Genomic DNA, 23,365 nt, shown 5'->3' on the forward strand with positions numbered 1-23,365 from the left:
AGCACATTCTCAGCTGTGGTGACTATGGTAAAAGACCTCATCTGTTTAAGAAAAGCAGAGGAAAAAGTAAAGGGCATTTTATCTTGCACACTAGGTACCAGCTCAACCACAATGGGGTAGAACAAGCATGATTTTGGGGTCCCTGGGTCCAGGCCTAGGCTCTTGGACAGCATTTCTGGACCTTCCCTGGGCCAGAGGGGAGCCCACTGCCCTGAAGAGTGAGTCCCATGCCTGGCATCATTCACTGAAGAGCCCTTGGGCTTCGAGTGGACATTAGCAGTGTCCTGGCAGACCTCCACCATGAACTGATGGTGGTGGGGGCCACAGGGAGAGGCTCCTCTGCCTGTGGAAAGGGAAAGAAGAGCAGCAAAGACTTTGTATTGTCGTTTCAGTCCCAGCTTAGCCACAGTAGAATAGAACATTGGGCAAATTACTAAGGTTTTTGACTCCAATCCCAAACTCCTAGACAGCATCTCTGGACCTGCCCAGGGCCAGAGGATCTAGCCACCCGAAGGGATGGACACAAATCTGGCTGGCTTCACCACCTGCTGATCACAGAGCTTTAGGGCCTTCAGTGAACATAGGTTGTAGCCAGGTAGTGGTTACAGAAGACCTTAGCCAAGACCCAATGCTGTGCTGGCTTCAGGTATGGCTGAGTGCAGTCCTAGTCGAGATGGCCACAGGTGTGCTTGCATCACACCTGCCCCCACTCCAGGCAGCTCAGCACAGAGAGAGAGGCTCCATTTGTTTGGGAGAAAGCAAGGGAAAATAATAAGTCTCTGCCTGGTAATCCAGAGAATTCTTTCAGATCTTATCCAAGACCACCAAGGCTGTACTCTCTGAGTCTGCAAAAACCACAGGGTTATTGGACTTGGAGCCCAAGTCCATTTGAACACTTGGAAAGCCTCCTCAAGAAAGACAGGCACATACAAGCCCAGACTGCAAGACTACAGTAAATACCTAATTCTTCAGTGCCTAGACACCGACAACAACTACAAGCATCAAGATCATCCAGGAAAACATGAACTCACCAAATGAACTAGAAAAATCACCAGGGACCAGTCCTGGGGAAACAGAGATACATGACCTTTCGGACAGATAATTCAAAATACCTGTTTTGAGGAAACTCAAAGAAATTCAAGATAACAAAGAAAAGGTATTCAGAATTCTATCAGATAAATTTAACAAAGAGATTTAAATAATTAAAAAGAATCAAGCAGAAATTCTAGAGTTGAAAAATGCAACCAGAATACTGAACAGTTCATGAGAGTCTCTTAATAGCAGAATTAATCAAGCAGAAGAATTAGTGAACTCAAAAACAGGCTATTTGGAAATACATAGTCAGAGGAGATTTTAAATAGTATAAAAAAGAATGAAGCACACCTACAAGATCTAGAAAACAGCCTCAAAAGGGCAACTCTAAGAGTCACTGGCCTTAAAGAGGCGATAGAGAAAGAGACGGGAGTAGAAAATTTATTCAAAGAGATAATAATAGAAAACTTACCAAACCTAGAGAAAGATAGCCAGATTCAAGGACAAGAAGGTTATAGAACACCAAACAGATTTAACCCAAAGAAGACTAGTTCAAGGCAACTAATACTCAAATTCTCAAAGGTCAAGGATAAAGAAAGGATCCTAAAAGCAGCAAGAGAAAAGAAATAAATAACATACAATGGAGCTCCAATATCTCTGGCAGCAGACTTTTCAGTGGAAACCATACAGGCCAGGAGAGAGTAGCATAACGTATTTAATGTGCTGAAGGAAAAAAACTCTTACACTATAATAGTACATCTGGCAAAAATATCCTTCAAGCATGAAGAGAAATAAAGACCTTCCCAAACAAACAAAAGCTGAGGGGTTTCATCAACACAACTGTCCTATAAGAAATGCTAAAGGCAGTTCTTTGATCTGAAAGAAAACAATGTTAGTCAGCAAGAAGAAATCAACTGAAGGTACAAAACTCACTGATAATAGTAAGCACATAGAAAAACAGAATATTATAGCACTGTAATTGTGATGTGTAAACTACTCTTATTTTAAGTAGAAAGCCTGATGAACCAAGCAAAAATAATAACTACAACAACTTTCCATGACACAGACAGTACAGTAAGACATAAAGAGAAACAGCAAAAAGCTAAAATGCCAGGGGATTAAGTTAAAGTGTTGAGTTTTTATTAGCTTTATTTTGCATGTTTGTTTATGTAATTTGTGTTAAGTTGTCATCAATTTAAAATAATGGGTTAAAAGATAGAATTTCAGGCTGGGTGCAGTGGCTCACACCTGTAATTCCAGCACTTTGGGAGGCCAAGGCAGGCAGATTATGAGGTCAGGAGATGGAGACCATCCTGGCCAACATGGTGAAACCCCATCTCTACTAAAGTACAAAAAAAAAAAATTCGCCAGGCGTGGTGGCACGCACCTGTAGTCACAGCTACTCAGGAGGATGAGGCAGGGGAATCACTTGAACCCGGGAGGTGGAGGTTGCAGTGAGCCGAGATTGCGCCAACTGCACTCCAGCCTGGTGAGAGAGTAAGATGTGTCTCAAAAAAAAAAAAAAGATAGAATTTCAAGCCTCATGGTAACCTCAATCAAGAAACAGACAATGGATACACCAAAAATAAAAAGGAAGAAATTAAATTACACCATCAGAGAAAATCACCTTCACTAAAAGGAAGACAGGAAGAAAGGAAAAAAGGAATGAGATCCTGTCATTTGCAACAACATGGATGGAACTGGAGGTCATTATGTTAAATGAAATAAGCCAGGCACAGAAAGACAAACTGCATATTCTCACTTATTTGTGGGACCTAAAAATAAGAACAATTGAACTCATGGAGATAGAGACTAGAAGGATGATTACCAGAGGCTGGGAAAGGTTGGGGGATGGGGGATTGGGGATAGGTGGGAATGGTCAATGGGTACAAAAAACATAGCAAGAATGAATAAGACCTAGTATTTGATAGCACAATAGGGTGACTATAGTCAAAAAATCTAATTGTACATTTTAAAATAACTAAAAGAGTATAATTGGATTGTTTGTAGGACGAAGAATAAATGTTTGAGGGGATGGATACCCTCACTTTCTATGATATGATTATTTCACATTGCATGCCTGTATCAAAATATCTTACCTACCCCCATAAATATATACATCTACTATGTACCCATAAAACCTAAAAATAAATAAATAAAATTTTTTTCTGATTTATCTCATGATTTCTTCTTTGATCTATGGCCTACATATTTAGGATTTTCTTAGATATCACATTGAGTCCTAATTTAATTCCGCTGTGGTCAGAGAACATACTCTGATTTCAATCCTTTTAAATTCATTAAGACTCATTTTATGGCCCAGAATATGGTGTATCTTGCTGAAGGTACCATCAGAACATGAAAAGAATATATATGCTGCCATTGTTGGATGTGATGTACTATAAAGGTCAATTAGATCAAGGTGATTGATGATGTTATTCAGATCTTATTAAAGATCTTTACTGATTGTTTTGTCTAATTCTACCAGCTGCTAAAAGAGGAGTATTAAAAACCTCTATGTTTGAATTTTTGTCTATTTTTCTCTTTAATTCTGTCACTTTTTGTTTCATGTATTTTGAAGCTGTTATTAGGCTTTACACATTTGTGACTGTTATATCTCCCTTATGAACTGACTTTTTAATCTTTATGAAATGTTCCTCTCATTTCTAGTAATATTCTTTAAGACTACCAGAAATTATATTAATATAGCCATTGTGACCTTCTAATGCTTAGTTTTCATGATACATCATTTTCCATCCATTTACTGTCAACCTGTCTTTGCCTTTATATTTAAAGTATGTTTCTTATAGATAGCTTATATTTGGGTCTTGCTTTTTTTTTCTCCATTCTTACAATCTTTGTCTTTTAATGAGTGTTTAGCCCATTCACACAATGTAATTATTAAAAAGCACATTCTTTGGTGTAAAATTTGTTTTATGATTTTTTTACTGTGTGTATTTTTTTATTATACTTTAAATTCTAGGGTACATGTGCACAACCGTGTGTATGTTTTTTATTGTTTCTTTTCTGCCTTTTGGGGTGGATTTTTTAGAATTTCATTTTAATTTATCATCAATCTTATTTTCAATGTTTTCTTGATTATTCTTGACCACTTTCCCCCAGGACAGTTATTAATTATTTTACCAATCTCCTTTCCCAATCCCACCACCACAAAAACAAAACAAAAAATTAAATATAATCTTGTCAGGATTATAATTAGATTTGAATTGGACTATATTTATAAATTGTATTGGGAAGAAATTTATCTTTACAATATTTTCTTCCTATACAAGTACTGCATGTGTTTATGTATTCATTAACTTTTTTCAGTAGTTTTGTAGTTTTCCTTATTCAAAGTATACATGTTTCCTGTTAAATTTATATACATACATTTTGCATTCATGTTATTATTGTAAATGAGAATTAAGTAACTATAGTCTATTTTCATGCCCAGCATACTCCTAGGAATTACTTGTTTTTAAAATAAGCTTTTAAATAAAAAATGAGACAAAAGTTGAAGATGTAAAATACTATAACATGTATGTTACTATATCATCCATCAATAAATTTGTAATTTCAACAATTTAATGTCAGAGATATGCAAATAAAATATTCTAATCCACATAAAATTGGCTAAATATAACTAACTTAAATGAGCAATAACAATATTACTCATATCACATTGATACTTATGTAGGATTATTAAGTGGTTGATACTTTTCCAAGTGCTTTATGTGTATAAACTCTAATACTCACAAACCCTATGATTATAGTTATTATTTCATTTTACAGATAAGGAAACCAAGCCACTTACCCAAAATCCCACATCTGGTACATACCTCAGTGGTCTGGCTTCAGAGTCTAGTTTTAACCACTACACTGTATTGTTTCTACTTTTTGAATAAAGCATGTCTCAGTTTTCAGCTTTAATTTCTACATATAGAAATAAGCACTTTATCATGATTCATATCACTGAACAGTAGAAACCAATATTAGGTCTTTTAAAATTAACCAGTGATAATGCTGCTGTGTATACACATGTAGTTGAAAAGACCAATTTATAATATGGAACATTTTTGTGTTGAGAATTCTACTTTGTCTGAAAGTTAGATACATTAACTATAAAGTCAAATTCATTTTTTAAACTGCCTTTAGCTGTAATTTAAATTATCCCTATCCTGAGATCCGTTTTTAATGAGCAGATGTCAATATGAGGCATTCGAAGTTGAAAACAAAAAGGTAATAGAGAACTTTGTCATACCATCAATACTCAGAATTTTTTTTAAATGCTTCTGTTGATAATCTGCCCCAAGACAGTTTTGTATTAAAGAACTAAAATTACTCAAAGTTCCAGAGCACAATTTTTAGAAATAAAACTTTTGGCTTCTCATATTACCTGATCTGACGAGATTTCTGTATCAAATACAGAAGAATCAAATAAATTCAATCCAGGTGATCTAGAAGTATAACTCATAAGAAAAGAAAGTCCAGGGGATTCCTTTTGTGTTTGAACTTCAGGTACTGCATTTCTATTTCTGTTACTGAGAAATAAGAAATCATCAAAATGTTAAAAATCTATTATTAAACACTGAATACTGGTAAGCATCATAAGCAACAGCATAGAGGTGAGAATTAGCACAGTAGGGAAACGTAGGAAGTAGTTATTGAAGTGACAATCCTATGGAGAAAGGATTGTATGAGGTAAAGACTAATGTTAAATAAAGTAGAACAATCAATTTGGGGATAATAACTATGAAAACCTACTGCGAATATACTGTCTGGCTCTATTCTAGGTTCTTCCATAGGCATAACTTACTTATTCTTCACAAGAACCCTATGAAATAGGTACTATTACTATCACTTCTATTTTACAGTAGGGAATTTTGAAGCATAGAAAGGTTAAATGATTTGCTTAAAAGAATAATAAGTGCCAGAAGTAGCATGTGAATGCAGCAATCCCGATTCAAAGTCCAAGCTCTTAACCTTGACACTGTGCTGTCTTCAAGATTTTGAATGCCAGTGACAAGATTTTAGTGTTGATGAGAAGCCAGCCATTACAGTGATGTATAAGGAAGTTCAATTATAATATGATTTGGGAAAAATAATTAGACAAGACAGTTTATACCAGTGGTTAAAAGCATGGATTCTAGAGCCAGAATGGCCTGGGCTTAAATTTCTATTCTAATGTTGATTCGTTGTATCACCTGTGATTCTGTTTCCTCTTCTGTAAAATAAGGATAATAATGTACCTACAGCTAATAAGGTTGGTGTGAAAATTAAATGAGCAGTATTTATAAAATGTCTAGAGCAGTGCCTTGCACATTTTGTTAAGTGTTTGTTAAATTTAATAGAAATTTGATGATACTGCCATAACTATCTCTATTACTGTGAATGAGTCACTTAACTTTACAGATCATAGTTTTCTCATCCATGGAGAGAGGTTTTAGCGTATGAGCTCACATTCTTTCACAGTTCTCAGGTTTGATGACAGGTTCCATTTTGAATGCGCTGAGCTTGAGTCAACAGCATGACATTCAAATCAATAACTCTTATTAGCAATTTAAAATGCGGAAGTAGAGCACAGGTCTGATGCAAAACAACCCTGATGTGAAATCTGCTTGACATGTTTTAGAGAAACCTCAGGGTTCAGTGTTAAGGAAGAGGATGGACTAAACAGAAAGGTGAAGTACAGCACTATTTTCTTGGCTGCAAACTACAAATATGTGGTTTCCAAAATTTAATAATCATGTGAGAGATATTTATGCCTAAAGAGCTTGCTTAATAGAAATGGCAAGTCTTGCTTCAGACACTACAACACATGAAGAAATGACTGACGGAACATTAATTGATGATAAGTCTACATTCTACCATATGTGACAACAGCTTTTTAGCTTGACTTTTTTTTTTTTTTAATAGAGTCTCACTATGTTGCTCAGGCTGGATTCAAATTCCTGGGCTCAAGGAATCCTCCTCCCTTAGCCTCCCAAATAGCTGGGACTGCAGGCACATGCCACTATGCTAGGCTTAGCTTGATATTTTAAATTTTCTTTATCCTTTGGAAAAATCTTAAATCTACACACTATTGCTTTATAAGTACATGGGATTTATGCCATCTTCAGCTAAATGTTGCAGGAAAAATGGGGAAGAGGGTCTATGAAACAAGAATAGCAGGGTATTAATAATTGTTAAAACAGGGTGAGGGTAAATGGAGGTGTGTTATATTAGTCTTTCTCTTCTTTGTATGTCTGAAATACTACATAATAAAAACTTGTTAAAGTTACAGGTACTAGGCATTTTACTATTCCTATCAGTTATTTATCTAATTCAACACACAGATAATTTAACAGTAGTTATTAATTAAAATCCTACATTTCGAACGGTGGGGTTTTAGGGAATTTTATTTTCTCCAATGACTCAGATGCTTTCACAGCTTCAGGAGTTCCTAAAAATATAGGAATTTCAGATGTTCGTGGAAAATTCTCAGCTCTCTCTTCTACTTCGTCACTATCATTTTCTATTGGCTTCCCAAAATGTTCAGTATATATAGCCTGCAAATTCAAAGTAACAGAAAACTATAAAAAACAAATGCTGTGGCATATATGACATACATAAAAATGCATGAGGAAAATACCTTATTAATCCATGATGCTAACATTTCACAGACAAAATAAGTGAAATAAGAATAACTGGTGAAAGTGATACTAAAACATATACCAAAATATAGAAAAATAAATATTTATCCAATTTTTTCTTTTCTTTCCAGTTCCATCTTCCACTCTTACCTGAAAAAGTAAATGACAGCCAGAACATACTGGAATTGATGAAAAAAATGATTAGGAATGATTTTTCTTTTAAAATTTCCACAATATGCTCTTTGGGTGAACAATTACATATGCTATCTCCTTGAAAGTGAAAAATGATGTACTTTTAAGCAATCTTGCTCTCATTGATTAATTTCATTTTCACACTTTTTTGACCTTATAAATTTGTTATGCTACTTTCTCTACAATAATTGAGAATCTGAATACTAATTTTCCTTTATGTCATTTTGTAGAATAGAGATATGATTTGTCAAATATGCTCGTTATGCCAAATCCCATTACAGAAATAATTTGGGTCCCTTCATCAAAAAATGTGCTTATTACTTGTGTTTCTTTACAGCAAAATACTACTTGATGTTTCTTTTATTTTAGCCTTTAATAGTTAGACTGAACTTGATATACATTGTTTACATCTATCATCAGGAAAGTGTTCCACTATTTAAATAATGCTTTCAAGATACTTTTATGGCAACCACTGCTCTTGAATTGCCGTGGTGAATCATTCAATCTTACCAAACAAAATTATTTTCCTCAATCATTATTTAGTTGTAGTCAAGATATACTGTCACTTACTAATGATAACTTTTTGTATATGTTTTTTAATTTTTTAAAAAATTTATTGATGCATAATAGTTTACATAGTTTTGGGATACATGTGATAATTTAACACATTCATGTAATTTGTAAATATCAAATCAGTGTAGTTGGGATATCCATCACCTTAAATATTTGTCTTTTCTTCATGCTAGAAACTGACTTATTCTCTTCTAGCTATTTTGACAGGTACAATAGATGGCTGTAAGCTGTAGTCACTATACTGATCTATCTAACACAAGGCCTTATTTCTTTTATCAAACTATATAGTTGCATCCATTAATCAGCTTCTCTACACTCCGCCTTCCCCACTACCCTTCCTGGACTCTGGTAACCACCAATCTATACTGTATCATCTTGAAACCCGCTTTTTTAGCTCCCACATATGAGTGAGAAGATGTGATATTTGTCTTTCTGTGCTTGGTTTATTTTGCTTAACGTAATGACCACCAGTTCCATCCATGTTGCTGCAAATAACTAAATTTCACTCTTTTTTATGGCCGAATAATATATTTTTGTATATTTTCATATAAAATGTTTGTGGCTTCATCTTTTAATCTGAAAAACAGAATCTGTAACTCTCTAGAAACCTGATCACCAAGCTGACAACATCTCACATAAATCACATAAATCATTTTACTAAATCTGAAATTTAAATAGACATAATATTTTAAATTGGAATTTTTTCTTAGAAATTAGAAATAAAATATTTGACTTACTTGTGGAGTACATTTTGATTCTCTTACTTGTCTTACTGTCCCTTTATCTCCATACTCAGCATCTGCTGTCATATAAGAACAAACTATTTTTCTCTTTTTGTAATTTTATTGTAAAATAAAACATTAGTCTAGCCATTTGAAATAGCTAATATTTAGCTGTTTTAACCTGCAAAAATGGCAAGTTCATATGGTTCAACATAATACATACAGATAAGAGAATAAAAAATATGAACAGTTTAATAAACAAAATTATAAAGAGAATACCCATGTTTCTTTACCCAGGTAAAGAAATCCAACATCATGAGCACTCTAAAAAGTTTCACATTCACCAAGTCTTGCTCCTCAGAGGTAATCACTATCCTGACTTTTGTGACAATCATTTCCTTAGTTGGCTTTGTTTTATCATCTAAATAATATAGCCTATTTTTCCTGTTTTAAATGTTATATAATAACATATGTATGCTCTTATGTTTTGGTTTTTTGTTTTGCATATGCTTGTAAGATGCATCCATATTATCGCACAAAGACACAGTTCTCTTATTTTTACTGATGTAAAGTATTCCATTGCACAAACACAATATATCTATCCATTCTATTGCAAATGGATATTTGAAGTGTTTCTGCTTTCATGTACAACCAATGATATTATGAACATTCTTTTACGTATATCCTTGCATGTATGTACTTCTATTTCTCTAGTATATACCTAGGATTGGAACTACGAGGTATGGGGTATGTATATCTCTAATTTTACTAGATGCCAAATTTTTCCAAACGGTTGTACCAATTTTTTGTGGTAACCTGTCATTCTGAATTACTCCAGGAAATCATTCAATATCACCAGACAAAATGATTAGCTCCAATTATAATTTAGGTATGGTCTCAATATGTAGTCATTTATTAATGGAGTTCCCACCAATAGTTTATGAGAATTCCTATTGTCCTACATTCTCCTACTTAGTATTGTTAGACTTTTTAAGTTTTGCTAATCTGGTGGATGTGTAATGATACCTCACTGTAGTTTTATTTTGAGTTACCTGATTTTCATATGTTTATCTGCCACAAAAGATTCTCTTTTCTAAAGTGTATACTTTTATACTTTGCACATATTTCTAATTGGGTTGTCTGCTTTTTTCTTCTTCATTTATAGAAGTGCTTTACACATTTTGGAAACTACTCTTTTGAAAGTTTTATGTACTTCAAATATATTATTTGCCCTTGTACTCTTTTTATGGTATCTTTTGATAAACAGAAATTCTTAATTTTAATATTGCCAAATTTCTCCATCTTTCTTTCATGATTGGACTTTTTAATGCTTGAGAAATCCTTTCCTATCTTGAAGTCATGAAGATGTTTTTCTATTTGATCTTCTGAGAGTTTTATACTTTTTGTCTCTTAAATTTAAGTCATAAGCATTATTTTTTTACCACATATTACTTTCTTCAAAAGCTAGGTTTGAAAATTATTGAAAAAATTTTTAAATTCCAAAATAATTGTATTCATTCTTGGGTACGAAGCCACACTATACATGCTCCACAGCAGGTAGGGCTATGTGAGATATGTGCATTTCCCCATATTCCTAGAGATTGGCTATTCCTCCTTGTCAAACACTCTGTCAGCTTGGCGTATATAGATTATAAACAGGTGAAACAGATCACCTACACAGGTAATATATAATTTTTTTTCTCTCAGAAGGAGCATCTTTGTGGATTAAGCATACTGTGTTGGGTGAATCCTATACTGAGTGTGACAAAAAGACTCATAGTATATTAAATGAGCATTCTAAATATACATCCATTTCATGTTGTCAGAATAAGGCATTTTTAAAACTTCAAAACAAAAGTCAGTTATGAGACAAAAAGAGATATAGACTTTTATATACTTTAATAGAGCAATTGTTATGCATTACTAGTTTATAAAAATATATCCATCTGTGTAGTATATATTATATATACATTCACCATTATGTTAATATACATATACATACATGTATACACATGTGTGTGTATATACATACAGAGAATGAGTTTATATTTTCAAGGGTGTGTCAAAGTTAGAAAAGCTAGATGACTTGGGGATGATAAATTCATATATATATCCTGTGACCCTTCAGTAACTTTATTCAAAGAAAATAGTCCAAGGGTTTAAAGGATTAATGTAAAAGAATATAGAGGCATTATTTATAATAGCAAAAAAACTGAAAAAAAAAAAAAACTAAAATATTCCACGTGAAAGAATGACTAAATAAATTACGGCATATCCACACAATGGAACATTATGCGATCATTACAAATAAAATATATTTACTGACATAGAGAAATAACCTAAATAGTATATCAAGTGGGAAAAAAGAATAAAAATTATGTATAAAATATGATTCAAACTTGGAGGAAAAAAGAATAAAAATGCATAAAAAACCGGTATACACCAGTATTTATGATGTTCAGTTACATCTGAGTGATGATATTTTTGTTTTCTTTATATCTTTTTTTGTTTTCCAAATATTCTTTTGTTTTTATATACTTTAAGTTCTAGGGTACATGTGCACAACGTGCAGGTTTGTTACATATGCATACATATGCCATGTAGGTGTGCTGCACCCATTAACTTGTCATTTACATTAGGTATATCTCCTAATGCTATCCCCCTCCTCTCCCCCCTCCCCACAATAGGCCCCAGTGTGTGATGTTCCTCTTCCTGTGTCCAAGTGATCTCATTGTTCAATTCCCGCCTATGAGTGAGAACATGCAGTGTTTGGTTTTCTGTTCTTGTGATAGTTTGCTGAGAATGATGGTTTCCAGCTTCATCCATGTTCCTACAAAGGACACGAACTCATCCTTTTTGATGGCTGCATAGTATTCCATGGTGTATATGTGTCACATTTTCTTAATCCAGTCTGTCACTGATGGACATTTGGGTTGATTCCAAGTCTTTGCTATTGTGAATAGTGCCGCAATAAACATACGTGTGCATGTGTCTTTATAGCAGCATGATTTATAATCCTTTGGATATATACCCAGTAATGGGATGGCTGGGTCAAATGGTATTTCTAGTTCTAGATCCTTGAGGAATCGCCACACGGTTTTCCACAATGGTTGAACTAGTTTACAATCCCACCAACACTGTAAAAGTGTTCCTATTTCTCCACATCCTCTCCAGCACCTGTTGTTTCCTGACTTTTTAATGATCGCCATTCTAACTGGTGTGAGATGGTATCTCATTGTGGTTTTGATTTGCATTTCTCTGATGGTGAGTGATGATGAGAATTTTTTCATGTGTCTGTTGGCTGTATAAATGTCTTCTTTTAAGAAGTGTCTGTTCATATCTTTGCCCACTTTTTGATGGGGTTGTTTGTTTTTTTCTTGTAAATTTGTTTGGGTTCCTTGTAGGTTCTGGATATTAGTCCTTTGTCAGATGAGTAGATTGCAAAAATTTTCTCCCATTCTGTAGGTTGCCTGTTCACTCTGATGGTAGTTTCTTTTGCCATGCAGAAGCTCTTTAGTTTAATGAGATCCCATTTGTCAATTTTGGCTTTTGTTGCCATTACTTTTGGTGTTTTAGACATGAAGACCTTGAGCATGCCTATGTCCTGAATGGTATTACCTAGGTTTTCTTCTAGAGTTTTTATGGTTTTAGGTCTAACATTTAAGTCTCTAATCCATCTTGAATTAATCTTCGTGTAAGGAGTAAGGAAAGGATCCCGTTTCAGCTTTCTACTTATGGCTAGCCAATTTTTCCAGCACCATTTATTAAATAGGAATCCTTTCTCCCTTTCTTGTTTTTGTCAGGTTTGTCAAAGATCAGATGGCTGTAGATGTGTGGTATTATTTCTGAGGGCCCTGTTCTGTTCCATTGGTCTATACCTCTGTTTTGGTACCAGTACCATGCTGTTTTGGTTACTGTAGCCTTGTAGTGTAGTTTGAAGTCAGGTAGCGTGATGCCTCCAGCTTTGTTCTTTTGGCTTAGGATTGTCTTGGCAATGCGGGCTCTTTTTTGGCTCCATATGAACTTTAAAGCAATTTTTTCCAATTATGTGAAGAAAGTCATTGGTAGCTTAATGGGGATGGCATTGAATCCATAAATTACCTTGGGCAGTATGGCCATTTTCACAATATTGATTCTTCCTATCCATGAGCATGGAATGTTCTTCCATTTGTTTGTATCTTCTTTTATTTCACTGAGCAGTGGTTTACAGTTCTCCTTGAAGAGGTCCTTCACATCCCTTGTGAATTGAATTCCTAGGTATTTTATTCTCTTTGTAGCAATTGTGAATGTGAGTTCATTCATGATTTCGCTCTCTGTTTGTATGTTATTGGTGTATAAGAATGCTTGTGATTTTTGCACATCGATTTTGTATCCTGAGACTTTGCTGAAGTTGCTTATCAGCTTAAGAGATTTTGGGCTGAGACGATGGGGTTTTCTAAATATACAATCATGTCATCTGCAAATGGGACAATTTGACTTCTTCTTTTCCTAACTGAATACCCTTTCTTTCTTTCTTCTGCCTGATTGCCCTGGCCAGCACTTCCAACACTATGTTGAATAGGAGTGGTGAGAGAGGGCATCCCTGTCTTGTGCCAGTTTTCAAAGGGAATGCTTCCAGTTTTTGCCCATTCAGTATGATATTGGCTGTGGGTTTGTCATAAATAGCTCTTATTATTTTGAGATACATTCCATCAATACCAAATTTATTGAGAGTTTTTATCATGAAGGTCTGTTGAATTTTGTCAAAGGCCGTTTCTGCATCTATTGAGATAATCATGTAGTTTTTGTCTTTGGTTCTGTTTATATACTGGATTACATTTATTGATTTGCATATGTTGAACCAGCCTTGCATCCCAGGGATGAAACCCACTTGATCATGGTAGATAAGCTTTTTGATGTGCTGCTGGATTCGGTTTGCCAGTATTTTATTGACGATTTTTGTATTGATGTTCATCAGGGATGTTGGTCTAAAATTCTTTTTGTTGTGTCTCTGCCAGGTTTTGGTATCAGGATGATGTTGGCCTCATAAAATGAGTGAGGGAGGATTCCTTCTTTTTCTATTGATTGGAATAGTTTCTGAAGGAATGGTACCAGCTCCTCCTCATACCTCTGGAAGAATTCGGCTGTGAATCTGGTCCTGGACTTTTTCTGGTTGGTAGGCTGTTAATTATTGCCTCAATTTCAGAGCCTGCTATTGGTCTATTCAAGGATTCAAGTTCTTCCTGGTTTAGTCTTGGGAGAGTATATGTGTCCAGGAATTTATCCATTTCTTCTAGGTTTTCTAGTTTATTTGTGTCGAGGGTTTATAATATTCTCTGATGGTAGTTTGTATTTCTGTGGGATCAGTGGTGATATCCCCTTTATCATTTTTATTGTGTCTACTTGATTCTTCTGTCTTTTCTTCTTTATTAGTCTTGCTAGCAGTCTATCAATTTTGTTGATCTTTTCAAAAAACCAGCTCTTGGATTCATTGATTTTTGAAGGGTTTTTGTGTCTCCGTCTTCTTCATTTCTGCTCTGATCTTAGTTATTTCTTGCCTTCTGCTAGCTTTTGAATGTGTTTGCTCTTGCTTCTCGAGTTCTTTTAATTGCGATGTTAGAGTGTCAATTTTAGATCTTTCCTGCTTATTCTTGTGGGCATTTAGTGCTATAAATTTCCCTCTACACACTGCTTTAAATGTGTCCCAGAGATTCTGGTATGTTGTATCTTTGTTCTCATTGATATCAAAGAACATCTTTATTTCTGCCTTCATTTTGTTATGTACCCAGTAGTCATTCAGGAGCAGGTTGTTCAGTTTCCATATAGTTGAGTGGTTTTGATTGAGTTTCTTAGTCCTGAGTTCTAGTTTGATTGCACTGTGGTCTGAGAGACAGTTTGTTATAATTTCTGTTCTTTTACATTTGCTGAGGAGTGCTTTACTTCCAACTATGTGGTCAATTTTGGAATAAGTGTGATGTGGTGCTGAGAAGAATGTATAGTCTGTTGATTTGAGGTGGAGAGTTCTGTAGATGTCTATTAGGTCCGCTTGGTGCAGACCTGAGTTCAATTCCTTGATATCCTTGTTAACTTTCTGTCTCGTTGATCTGTCTAATGTTGACAGTGGGGTGTTAAAGTCTCCCATGATTATTGTATGGGAGTCTAAGTCTCTTTTAAGTCTCTAAGGACTTGCTTTATGAATCTGGATGCTCCTGTATTGGGCGCATATATATTTTAGATAGTTAGCTCTTCTTGTTGAATTGATCCCTTTGCCATTATGTAATGGCCTTCTTTGTCTCTTTTGATCTTTGTTGGTTTAAAGTCTGTTTTATCAGAGACTAGGATCGCAACCCCTGCCTTTTTTTGTTTTCCATTTGCTTGGTAGATCTTCCACCATCCCTTTATTTTGAGCCTATGTGTGTCTCTGCATGTGAGATGCGTCTCCTGAATACAGCCCACTGATGGGTCTTCAGTCTTTATCCAATATGCCAGTCTGTGTCTTTCAATTGGACCATTTAGTCCATTTACATTTAAGGTTAATATTGTTATGTGTGAACTTGATCCTGTCGTTATGATATTAGCTGGTTATTTTGCTCGTTAATTGATGCAGTTTCCTCCTAGTGTTGATGGTCTTTACATTTTGGCATGTTCTTGCAATGGCTGGTACCAGTTGTTCCTTTCCATGTTTAGTGCTTCCTTCAGGATCTCTTGTAGGGCAGGCCTGGTGGTGACAAAATCTCTAAGCATTTGCTTGTCTGTAAAGGGTTTTATTTCTCCTTCACTTAAATATTCTACAATAAAATATTCTACAATAAAATGTATTTAGGGAAGATGTATTTTAAAGCCTGGCATGCATGGTCAGTTAACCAGAGATGCAAATAATGCCAACAATTTAGTTGACTACTATAAAAGCCTCATATAATTTGTTACCCCTACTTCTTAGAAAAAATATAAACGGCAAATACCTTTATCTCCTTTTTCAAACCACTGATTGGAATTTGATTGTTTCTGTGGAGTTAACAATCTAAAATAGAATAAATATAATTTTTGTATTTTTTCTGAGTTGATATCCATAAATTATTTCAGAGGTTAAAGCATTTTCTTATTTTTAGAAGTTACCTGACTTGCATAAACTTTTGTGAACTTTTGATAGCCGTAATATGTGAACATTTTGAATGGTTATCCACAGCAGAGTCATTAAACATCTGAAAGAAAGAAATTAAGCATCTGACTTGGCTATACAAAACAATAAAAAATTTTTTCCTTGTCATAGCAACTCAGAACTCTCATTTCGTTAGCATTTCATCCTTACCATCATTACCATCATTATCAACATCAACCACTACACACATTAACTGAAACCACTACATACAAAACATTAAGTCAAATGCTGAGAAACAAAAAAGTTTAAGAATTTAATGTCTTTGACAAGTATAGTAACGATCTGTAGTAGTATTTCTATATTTAAGATAAGCCTTTTAAAATTTATACCACCCATATTCATGACTCATCAACTAAATCTTACCAGTTTCTCAACTGATTATCTGATTTCTGTGTCCCTCCATTCTCTATTAGCTCTCAAATTCAACACAGGAAAGCAAAACAACAGAGTAAAAGATTAAAAGCTGAAACTTTCCTTTTTTATATATATGTAAAAAAGCTATTATTCCATTTTAACCTTAAATTGTTTAATATTAATATCTAGCTGGGAGTGGTGACTTATGCCTGTAATCCCAATACTTTCAGGGACTGAGGCCAGAGGATCACTTGAGCACCAGGAATTCAAGACCAGCCTGTACAACATAGTGAGACCCTATCTCTACAAAACATTTAAAAATTAGCTGAGTTTGGTAGCCTGATGTCCTAGCTACTGGCGATGGGGGGAGCAAGGGTGGGGTTGAGGTGGGACGATCCATCGAGCCCAGGATTTCAAGGCTACAGTGAGCCATGATCACGCCACTACACTCCAACCTGGAAGTGACACAGCAACACTTTGTCTCAAAAACAAATTGTTTAATATTAATATCTAAACCATTGTTTTATTAATGTTTGTTTCAAGCCTTTTGTCCTCCTTGAATCACTCATTTTAAAGAGTCTCTGCTTTTTGTTATTTGACTCAAAATGAAAATATAGTTTTAACAGAAAAGTTTATCTCATTTATTTTTGCTATAACAGACATTGATCTTAATTCCGTCATCTTTCTGTGCTCTTCAACTGTAAGAAAAAGTGTCAACCTCCTTTAAAGAACAAGTGATGCTACTGTTTTGATGTATGCTTTAAACCAAGCTTGTTCAACCCATTGCCTGCAGGCTGCATGCGGTCCAAAATGGCTCTGACTGTGGCCCAATACAAATTTGTAAACTTTCTTAAAACATGAGATTTTTTTCAAGGTTTTATTTTATTTATTTATTTTTTAGTTCATCAGCTATTGTTAGTGTTAGTGTATTTTATGTGCGGCCCAATACAATTCTCTTTTTCCAGTATGGCCCAGGCAAGTCAAAAGACTGGACACACCTGTAAGGAGAATACATGTCTGTATATGTCTCCTGGTACAAATACCTGTACAAATATTTCAAATATTTGTTTCGAGTAGATGTCAAGCAGTAGAACTGCTAACTATATACATTTTTATTTGTAATAAATTTATATTGTGAATCAGTCCTCCAAAGTGGTTGTACCAAATTACACTTCCACTATTCTTGACCTCACTAAATATTACCAAGCAAATATTTTAAGTCTGCTAACCTGATAGGTAAAACCAGGCATTTCAATGGTTTAATTTGCATTTCCCTGTACTTCTGGGGTCTGGCATCTTGTTACATTTAGTGATCCTTTGGCTTTCCCTTTTTATAAACTGCCTTCTTATTTTTTGTCCATTTTTATTATCTCTTTATTAATTTGTAAGAGTTACTATGTACTTCTTTATATAGTATACATTGCGGATACCAATATTTTGCTCATTTTGTTATTGTCTTTTAACTTTGTTAGTGTCTTTTGTCACATATAAGTTTTTATTTTTATGTAGTCTGTTGTTCACTTTGTCTTTTTCCTTCACCACATTGTTATAATTACTATGTTTTGATAATATTTACAAATGTTTCGGGTGATGGAAATATTCTGGAATTAGAGTGATAATGGTTGCACAACCTTATGATACACTAAAAACCACTAAATCTACACTTTTAAGTGGTAACTTTCATGGTATATGAATTATACCTCAAGGAAAGAAGAAAAATAATGGATATTTTGACATATGGCCATACAGATCCCCCTCTTTATCTTGCAAGTTTTTTAGGGGAGGGCTACCGTTGTGTTTGACTTGTATTTTTTAAATTATAGTAAGTAAAAATAGCAACTTTTTAGAATTCATTGAGATATACTTTTTATTCTAGTAATGGGTCAATTTTGGTTAATGCAAATAAAAACTTAACTGTATTCTGTGTATGTTGAGCACAAAGTTTGCTAATTGTGCTATTCAGATTCCCTAAATTCTTATTTATTTTTCACCCATTTGATTTACCTCTGTGGCAGAAACTGCCATTTGCCTGTCCTATCCAAAATCTAATTTCTCCTTGTGTTCTACTTTAAAAAACAAAGAAACAAACAAAAAAACCCTGTTTCCCAACCTCTCCTGCAGATAGAGGTACCCAAGTGACCAAGTTCTGGCCAGTGAAATGATATCATAAATTGTTTACGGAGCTTCCGGGAAAAATCCTTAAAAATGGGGCTGACTCAGCTGGCCCTTCTCCCCTATTTCTTTCCTGCCTGGAAGGCAGATATGATGGCACATTTACATAGTTACCTTCTGACCATGAAGTGACCTAAAGGTAAAAGCATAGCATGAAAAATAGCAGGAAAACAAAACATAGATGAAGCTTGAGAAATAACGACATTGTTGAGATGATGCTATCAGTCCTGAATCTGAATCACCTACTTTAGAATTTTATGGCAAGTAAGAGAAAAATTCATGTTTATTTTGTTTAAGATGCTATCATTTCACTGGTTTAGTTTTATATTGTTTCACATATAGCCAAACTCAACTCCTAAACTCACAATCAGTACTTTTTTTTGAGAGACTATATTAAGCTTCTTAACTGTGTATTTAACCATTTATTTGAAAGTCTGTCAAATTCTGCTTTACATATTTTGAAACTTGAAATAATTTAGCACATTGTGGTTTTTATAATTTCTTGGTAAATTGTTCTTTTTAAAAATATGAAATGTATTTACCCCATTAATGCTTTTCACCCTGAACTCTATTTCATACAACATTGTTACATCTGCCTTGTTTTTGTTTGCATTTGCCTGATATATTTTCTTTTTTTTTCAGCCTCAATGTCAAGTTGTTTCTGCTCTTCTGCTTTAATAGCATATACTCGTATTTTGTTTATATATCCCATAGAAGTAGTTCTGTCTTTTAATGGGGGTTTAACTCAGTCACATTTTTGTGGTTACTAATTTGTTCAGAACTATTTCTGGCACCTTATTCGTTTTCTATTTACAATGCTTTCTAGCTGTTTTATTTTTACCCCCATTACTGTCTTTTGTTGGACTAATTAATTTTGTTTTATCTATTTTATTCTACTTTTTTAAAACTAACACATTCTATTTCTCTTCCGGTGGTTACCGTTAAATGTTTAATATATATGCATAAATTTACATTTTTCCAACAATGTATGGAGTTCATCAGTGTTCATATCTTCTCCCTACCTCTATCCTTAAATAAAAAATAGAACTCTAGTAAACTTATTTTTCTCATTTATTTTTCCACCTTCATCCCATATTGACATTATCTGGAATTTCAGTACCAGATTTAAAAATTTTTTTAAGTTATACATGTTTACACTTGAGTTTCACTAATTACTTTGGTCACCATTACCAGTGTAAGAACAATTATATTTTTCATTGAGGCTTTCCCTCTGGACTATTTTCAGGAAGAATGGGGAAAGATAAAAAAGTGTGCCAGCAGCAGTTAGCTCTCTGGGTGGTATGCTCCTTACTCTTCATGGGCATCAAGAACCACCCAGGGGACCTGCCTATCTCTCTCACCCAAACTTCCATATTCACTGCTTCCACCTGGAGACAGTCATTCCACTGCTGATGCCTGGCCAAAGATACAGTGGATATAAGATGAACAGGGGGTTAAGTAAACTAACTACGACTGAGGTAATGCAACAAATTACCTTACTCATTGTCCATATACCTTTATCTTGTGGAACAGTATTATCCTATGCATGTCCTGGGCAATAATTTACCTCTTCAATCCAATCCTGCTATTTTTCCTTCAGGAATTTCTCACAGTTTTGGGTCTACTATGTACAGGGCTTGGTATTTTAAAATATCTTTTTCTATTATTTTTAGGAATAAGGGGACAAGTTACAGTATACAATCAGAATGCCATATTGAAACACCTTTAAATTTTTTAGACCTTGAGTTTGCACTAATGGCTGATTTAATAAATTTATCACACACACACACACACACACACACCCCCGTCTGTGTCTTAAGGGTAGTACATTCATTATTACATTTAATGCAAGCAGGTATTTAATTTATACTACTAAAAAGAGATACCTACCTGTGTATCATTTTCTTTTTGTCTGAAGTCAATATTGGCAAGCTTTGACTGATTCACAGAACTTTCTTCTTTTACATCTAGATTATTAAACAGTACTACTTTAAATCAACTCTGGAAACAGAATCAAGTATCTTCCCCAACATTTAACCTAAACTTATAATTTAGAAAATCAAATCTACACGAATATTTAGTTTAAATTAAAATATGAAATTATGAAATTATTTTAAAACTCTTAATTCCTTACTATATAATAGCTTTACAATAACTATGAAGATGAAATGACACCAAAGAAGACAGAGTGGTTGAGGAGACAAAGAAACCAGCCAGTGTAGTTAATCTAATATAATATATTAGGTTGGCGCAAAAGTAATCATGGTTTTCACCATTACTTTTTTTTTTTTTTTGAGACGGAGCTTCGCTCTGTCCCCCAGGCTGGAGTGCAGTGGCCGGATCTCAGCTCGCTGCAAGCTCCGCCTCCCAGGTTACGCCATTCTCCTGCTTCAGCCTCCCGAGTAGCTGGGACTACAGGCGCCCGCCACAACGCCCGGCTAGTTTTTTGTATTTTTTTTAGTAGAGATGGGGTTTCACCGGGTTATCCAGGATGGTCTGGATCTCCTGACCTCGTGATCCGCCCGTCTCGGCCTCCCAAAGTGCTGGGATTACAGGCTTGAGCCACCGCGCCCGGCCTACCATTACTTTTAATGCCAAAACCGTTATGTAACGGCAAATGCCATTAAATTTTAATTAAAAGCAATGGCAAAAACTGTGATTACTTTTGCACCAACCTAATAGTTCATTTAATCTGCAGAGCCACTGAATGAAACTTGACTCAAATATCTCAGTGACTAAGTTACAGATACTATTAGCATAAGTCTTTTAACTAAGTCACACATATTGATAATCAACTCCTCAAATGAAAAATATGTAATTTTTCATCCTCCTCTAATAGCTGTGCAACCAGGCCAGACACTGTTTTTGAAAATTATTGTGTGAATAATTCCTTTCTCAAGAGAAAAAAGTTAGGTATAGAAGACATATTTTGTTTGCTCTCAGAAAGATTCAAAGCAGCACTTTCTTGAGTTTATAGGTCCCCAGTATTGTTTTTACTTACACCGAATGATAAATAAAATTGCTCCCTTTTATTTCTTCTGTGTGTTTGCAAAAAAAAAAATGTTTTTGAATAACAAACAGATATTATACCTGCAATTCTTGGTTCTGAAGAATGCATCTTTATTGGTCTTACTAATTTCTGAGATTCATAAGGAAGAAATAATTGACTGCTTTGAGTTTTATTAAATGCAGGTACATGTTCATCTTTTTCAAAAATTCTAAAGAGAAAGGTGAATTACATTAAATATTAGATAAGTTAAAATTAACATATTTTAAAGCTAGGAGGCATATTTAGATACTATATAATAAAAACCACTCATTTTGCAGATAATAAAACTGAGTTCCAAAGAATTTAATAGACTTGCCCAAAATGACTGAATTACTTAGTAGTGGTGTCAGAGCAAAACCACACTTCCCCTGATTAAGTTCAGTGCTCTTCCCAATATAGTCCACTCTTGTTTTTAAAATATAATAATTGAAAAAGACTTTCTACACATGTCAAAAACATTTTAAGCCAAAACTTGTAACTACAAATAGCATGCTTCAGATTTCATGGTACTTCAAACTTTAAAAAGACATATTCAGAAATAAATCAACCAACATGAATACAGAAATTGTTAAAACAGTATTATAATCATAAATGGGTCTTTTAAGTTTTTTACTGAAGGAATAGTTTTCACTAAATTTTACCTAAATCAAAGAAATAGAATAAACACTGTCAGAATATATATTGAGTTAAAAATGACTAAATATTCATATGTTTCTGTCAATATATGGAATTTTTCTTAAAGGCGGTCAATAAAGTAAAATTCTGTCTATTTACCTATTTTTTCAATTAACTTCATTATAAAATTAAAGACATACTTGCATTGAATGTGGTACATGGGAGTGGAGGAATCGAGAAAATAACACATCCAAAAAAGTAGGATCAGGGAAATTAACCTGACAGAAGAGTATGTTGAAAAATCAGATTAAGGGCCATGGAACTTAAGGAAAGGAGTTTTAGAAGAATGAAAAAGGATTAAGTAGGAGGGAAAAGTAAAAGCTGATCAGAAACAGCAATAGTAATACATCTATTTTTCTGTCATAGGATAACAGGCAGATCCCATTTTTTTTTTTTTTTTTTTTTTTTGCCTCTATAACTGATCTCTATTTTATCACCACTAAAACAAAAGACAAGGAAATACGATGTCACACATTTAGCAGCATGCTTTGACTCATCTTCACTCTATAGCAAAGGAAGAACTGGTCAAGGTGGACAGGGTGATAAAAAAGTAAATACCTTGCTATTCCCACTATTGTTTCTGTTTTAATTCTATTGCTGGCCCATCATGGAAAACACTGGATGATTTATACAACTGACAGGTTCTAGAACAGCAGATTTGCTGCTGCTACTCTATTTCTCTTTACATATTATCCTCAGCCTTACTAAATAACAAGCAGATTTTAGTACTAGTTCATAATATTTAAGTTAATAATATTTTTCATAAGAAATTAATAGAAAATAGCCTGCACAACAAAATTTACCAATACTGCGTAAATATTAGTGG

General features: G+C 34.2%; 1 protein-coding gene across 1 annotated transcript in view; it reads right to left on the minus strand.

The window, feature by feature from the left end:
• Window positions 1-23,365, minus strand: part of C7H14orf39 (chromosome 7 C14orf39 homolog) — a 59,820-nt gene that overhangs the window by 13,478 nt on the left and 22,977 nt on the right. Inside the window, exons 10-16 of the mRNA XM_077938818.1 lie at window positions 21,906-22,033; window positions 20,706-20,782; window positions 16,247-16,332; window positions 16,093-16,151; window positions 9,167-9,228; window positions 7,402-7,580; window positions 5,429-5,573 (exon numbers count right to left, since the gene is read on the minus strand). Of these exons, the coding sequence (XP_077794944.1) occupies window positions 5,429-5,573; window positions 7,402-7,580; window positions 9,167-9,228; window positions 16,093-16,151; window positions 16,247-16,332; window positions 20,706-20,782; window positions 21,906-22,033 (736 nt within the window). The remainder of the gene's footprint in view (window positions 1-5,428; window positions 5,574-7,401; window positions 7,581-9,166; window positions 9,229-16,092; window positions 16,152-16,246; window positions 16,333-20,705; window positions 20,783-21,905; window positions 22,034-23,365) is intronic.

This window comes from Macaca mulatta, chromosome 7, assembly GCF_049350105.2.
Source record: "Macaca mulatta isolate MMU2019108-1 chromosome 7, T2T-MMU8v2.0, whole genome shotgun sequence".
NCBI lineage: Eukaryota > Metazoa > Chordata > Mammalia > Primates > Cercopithecidae > Macaca > Macaca mulatta.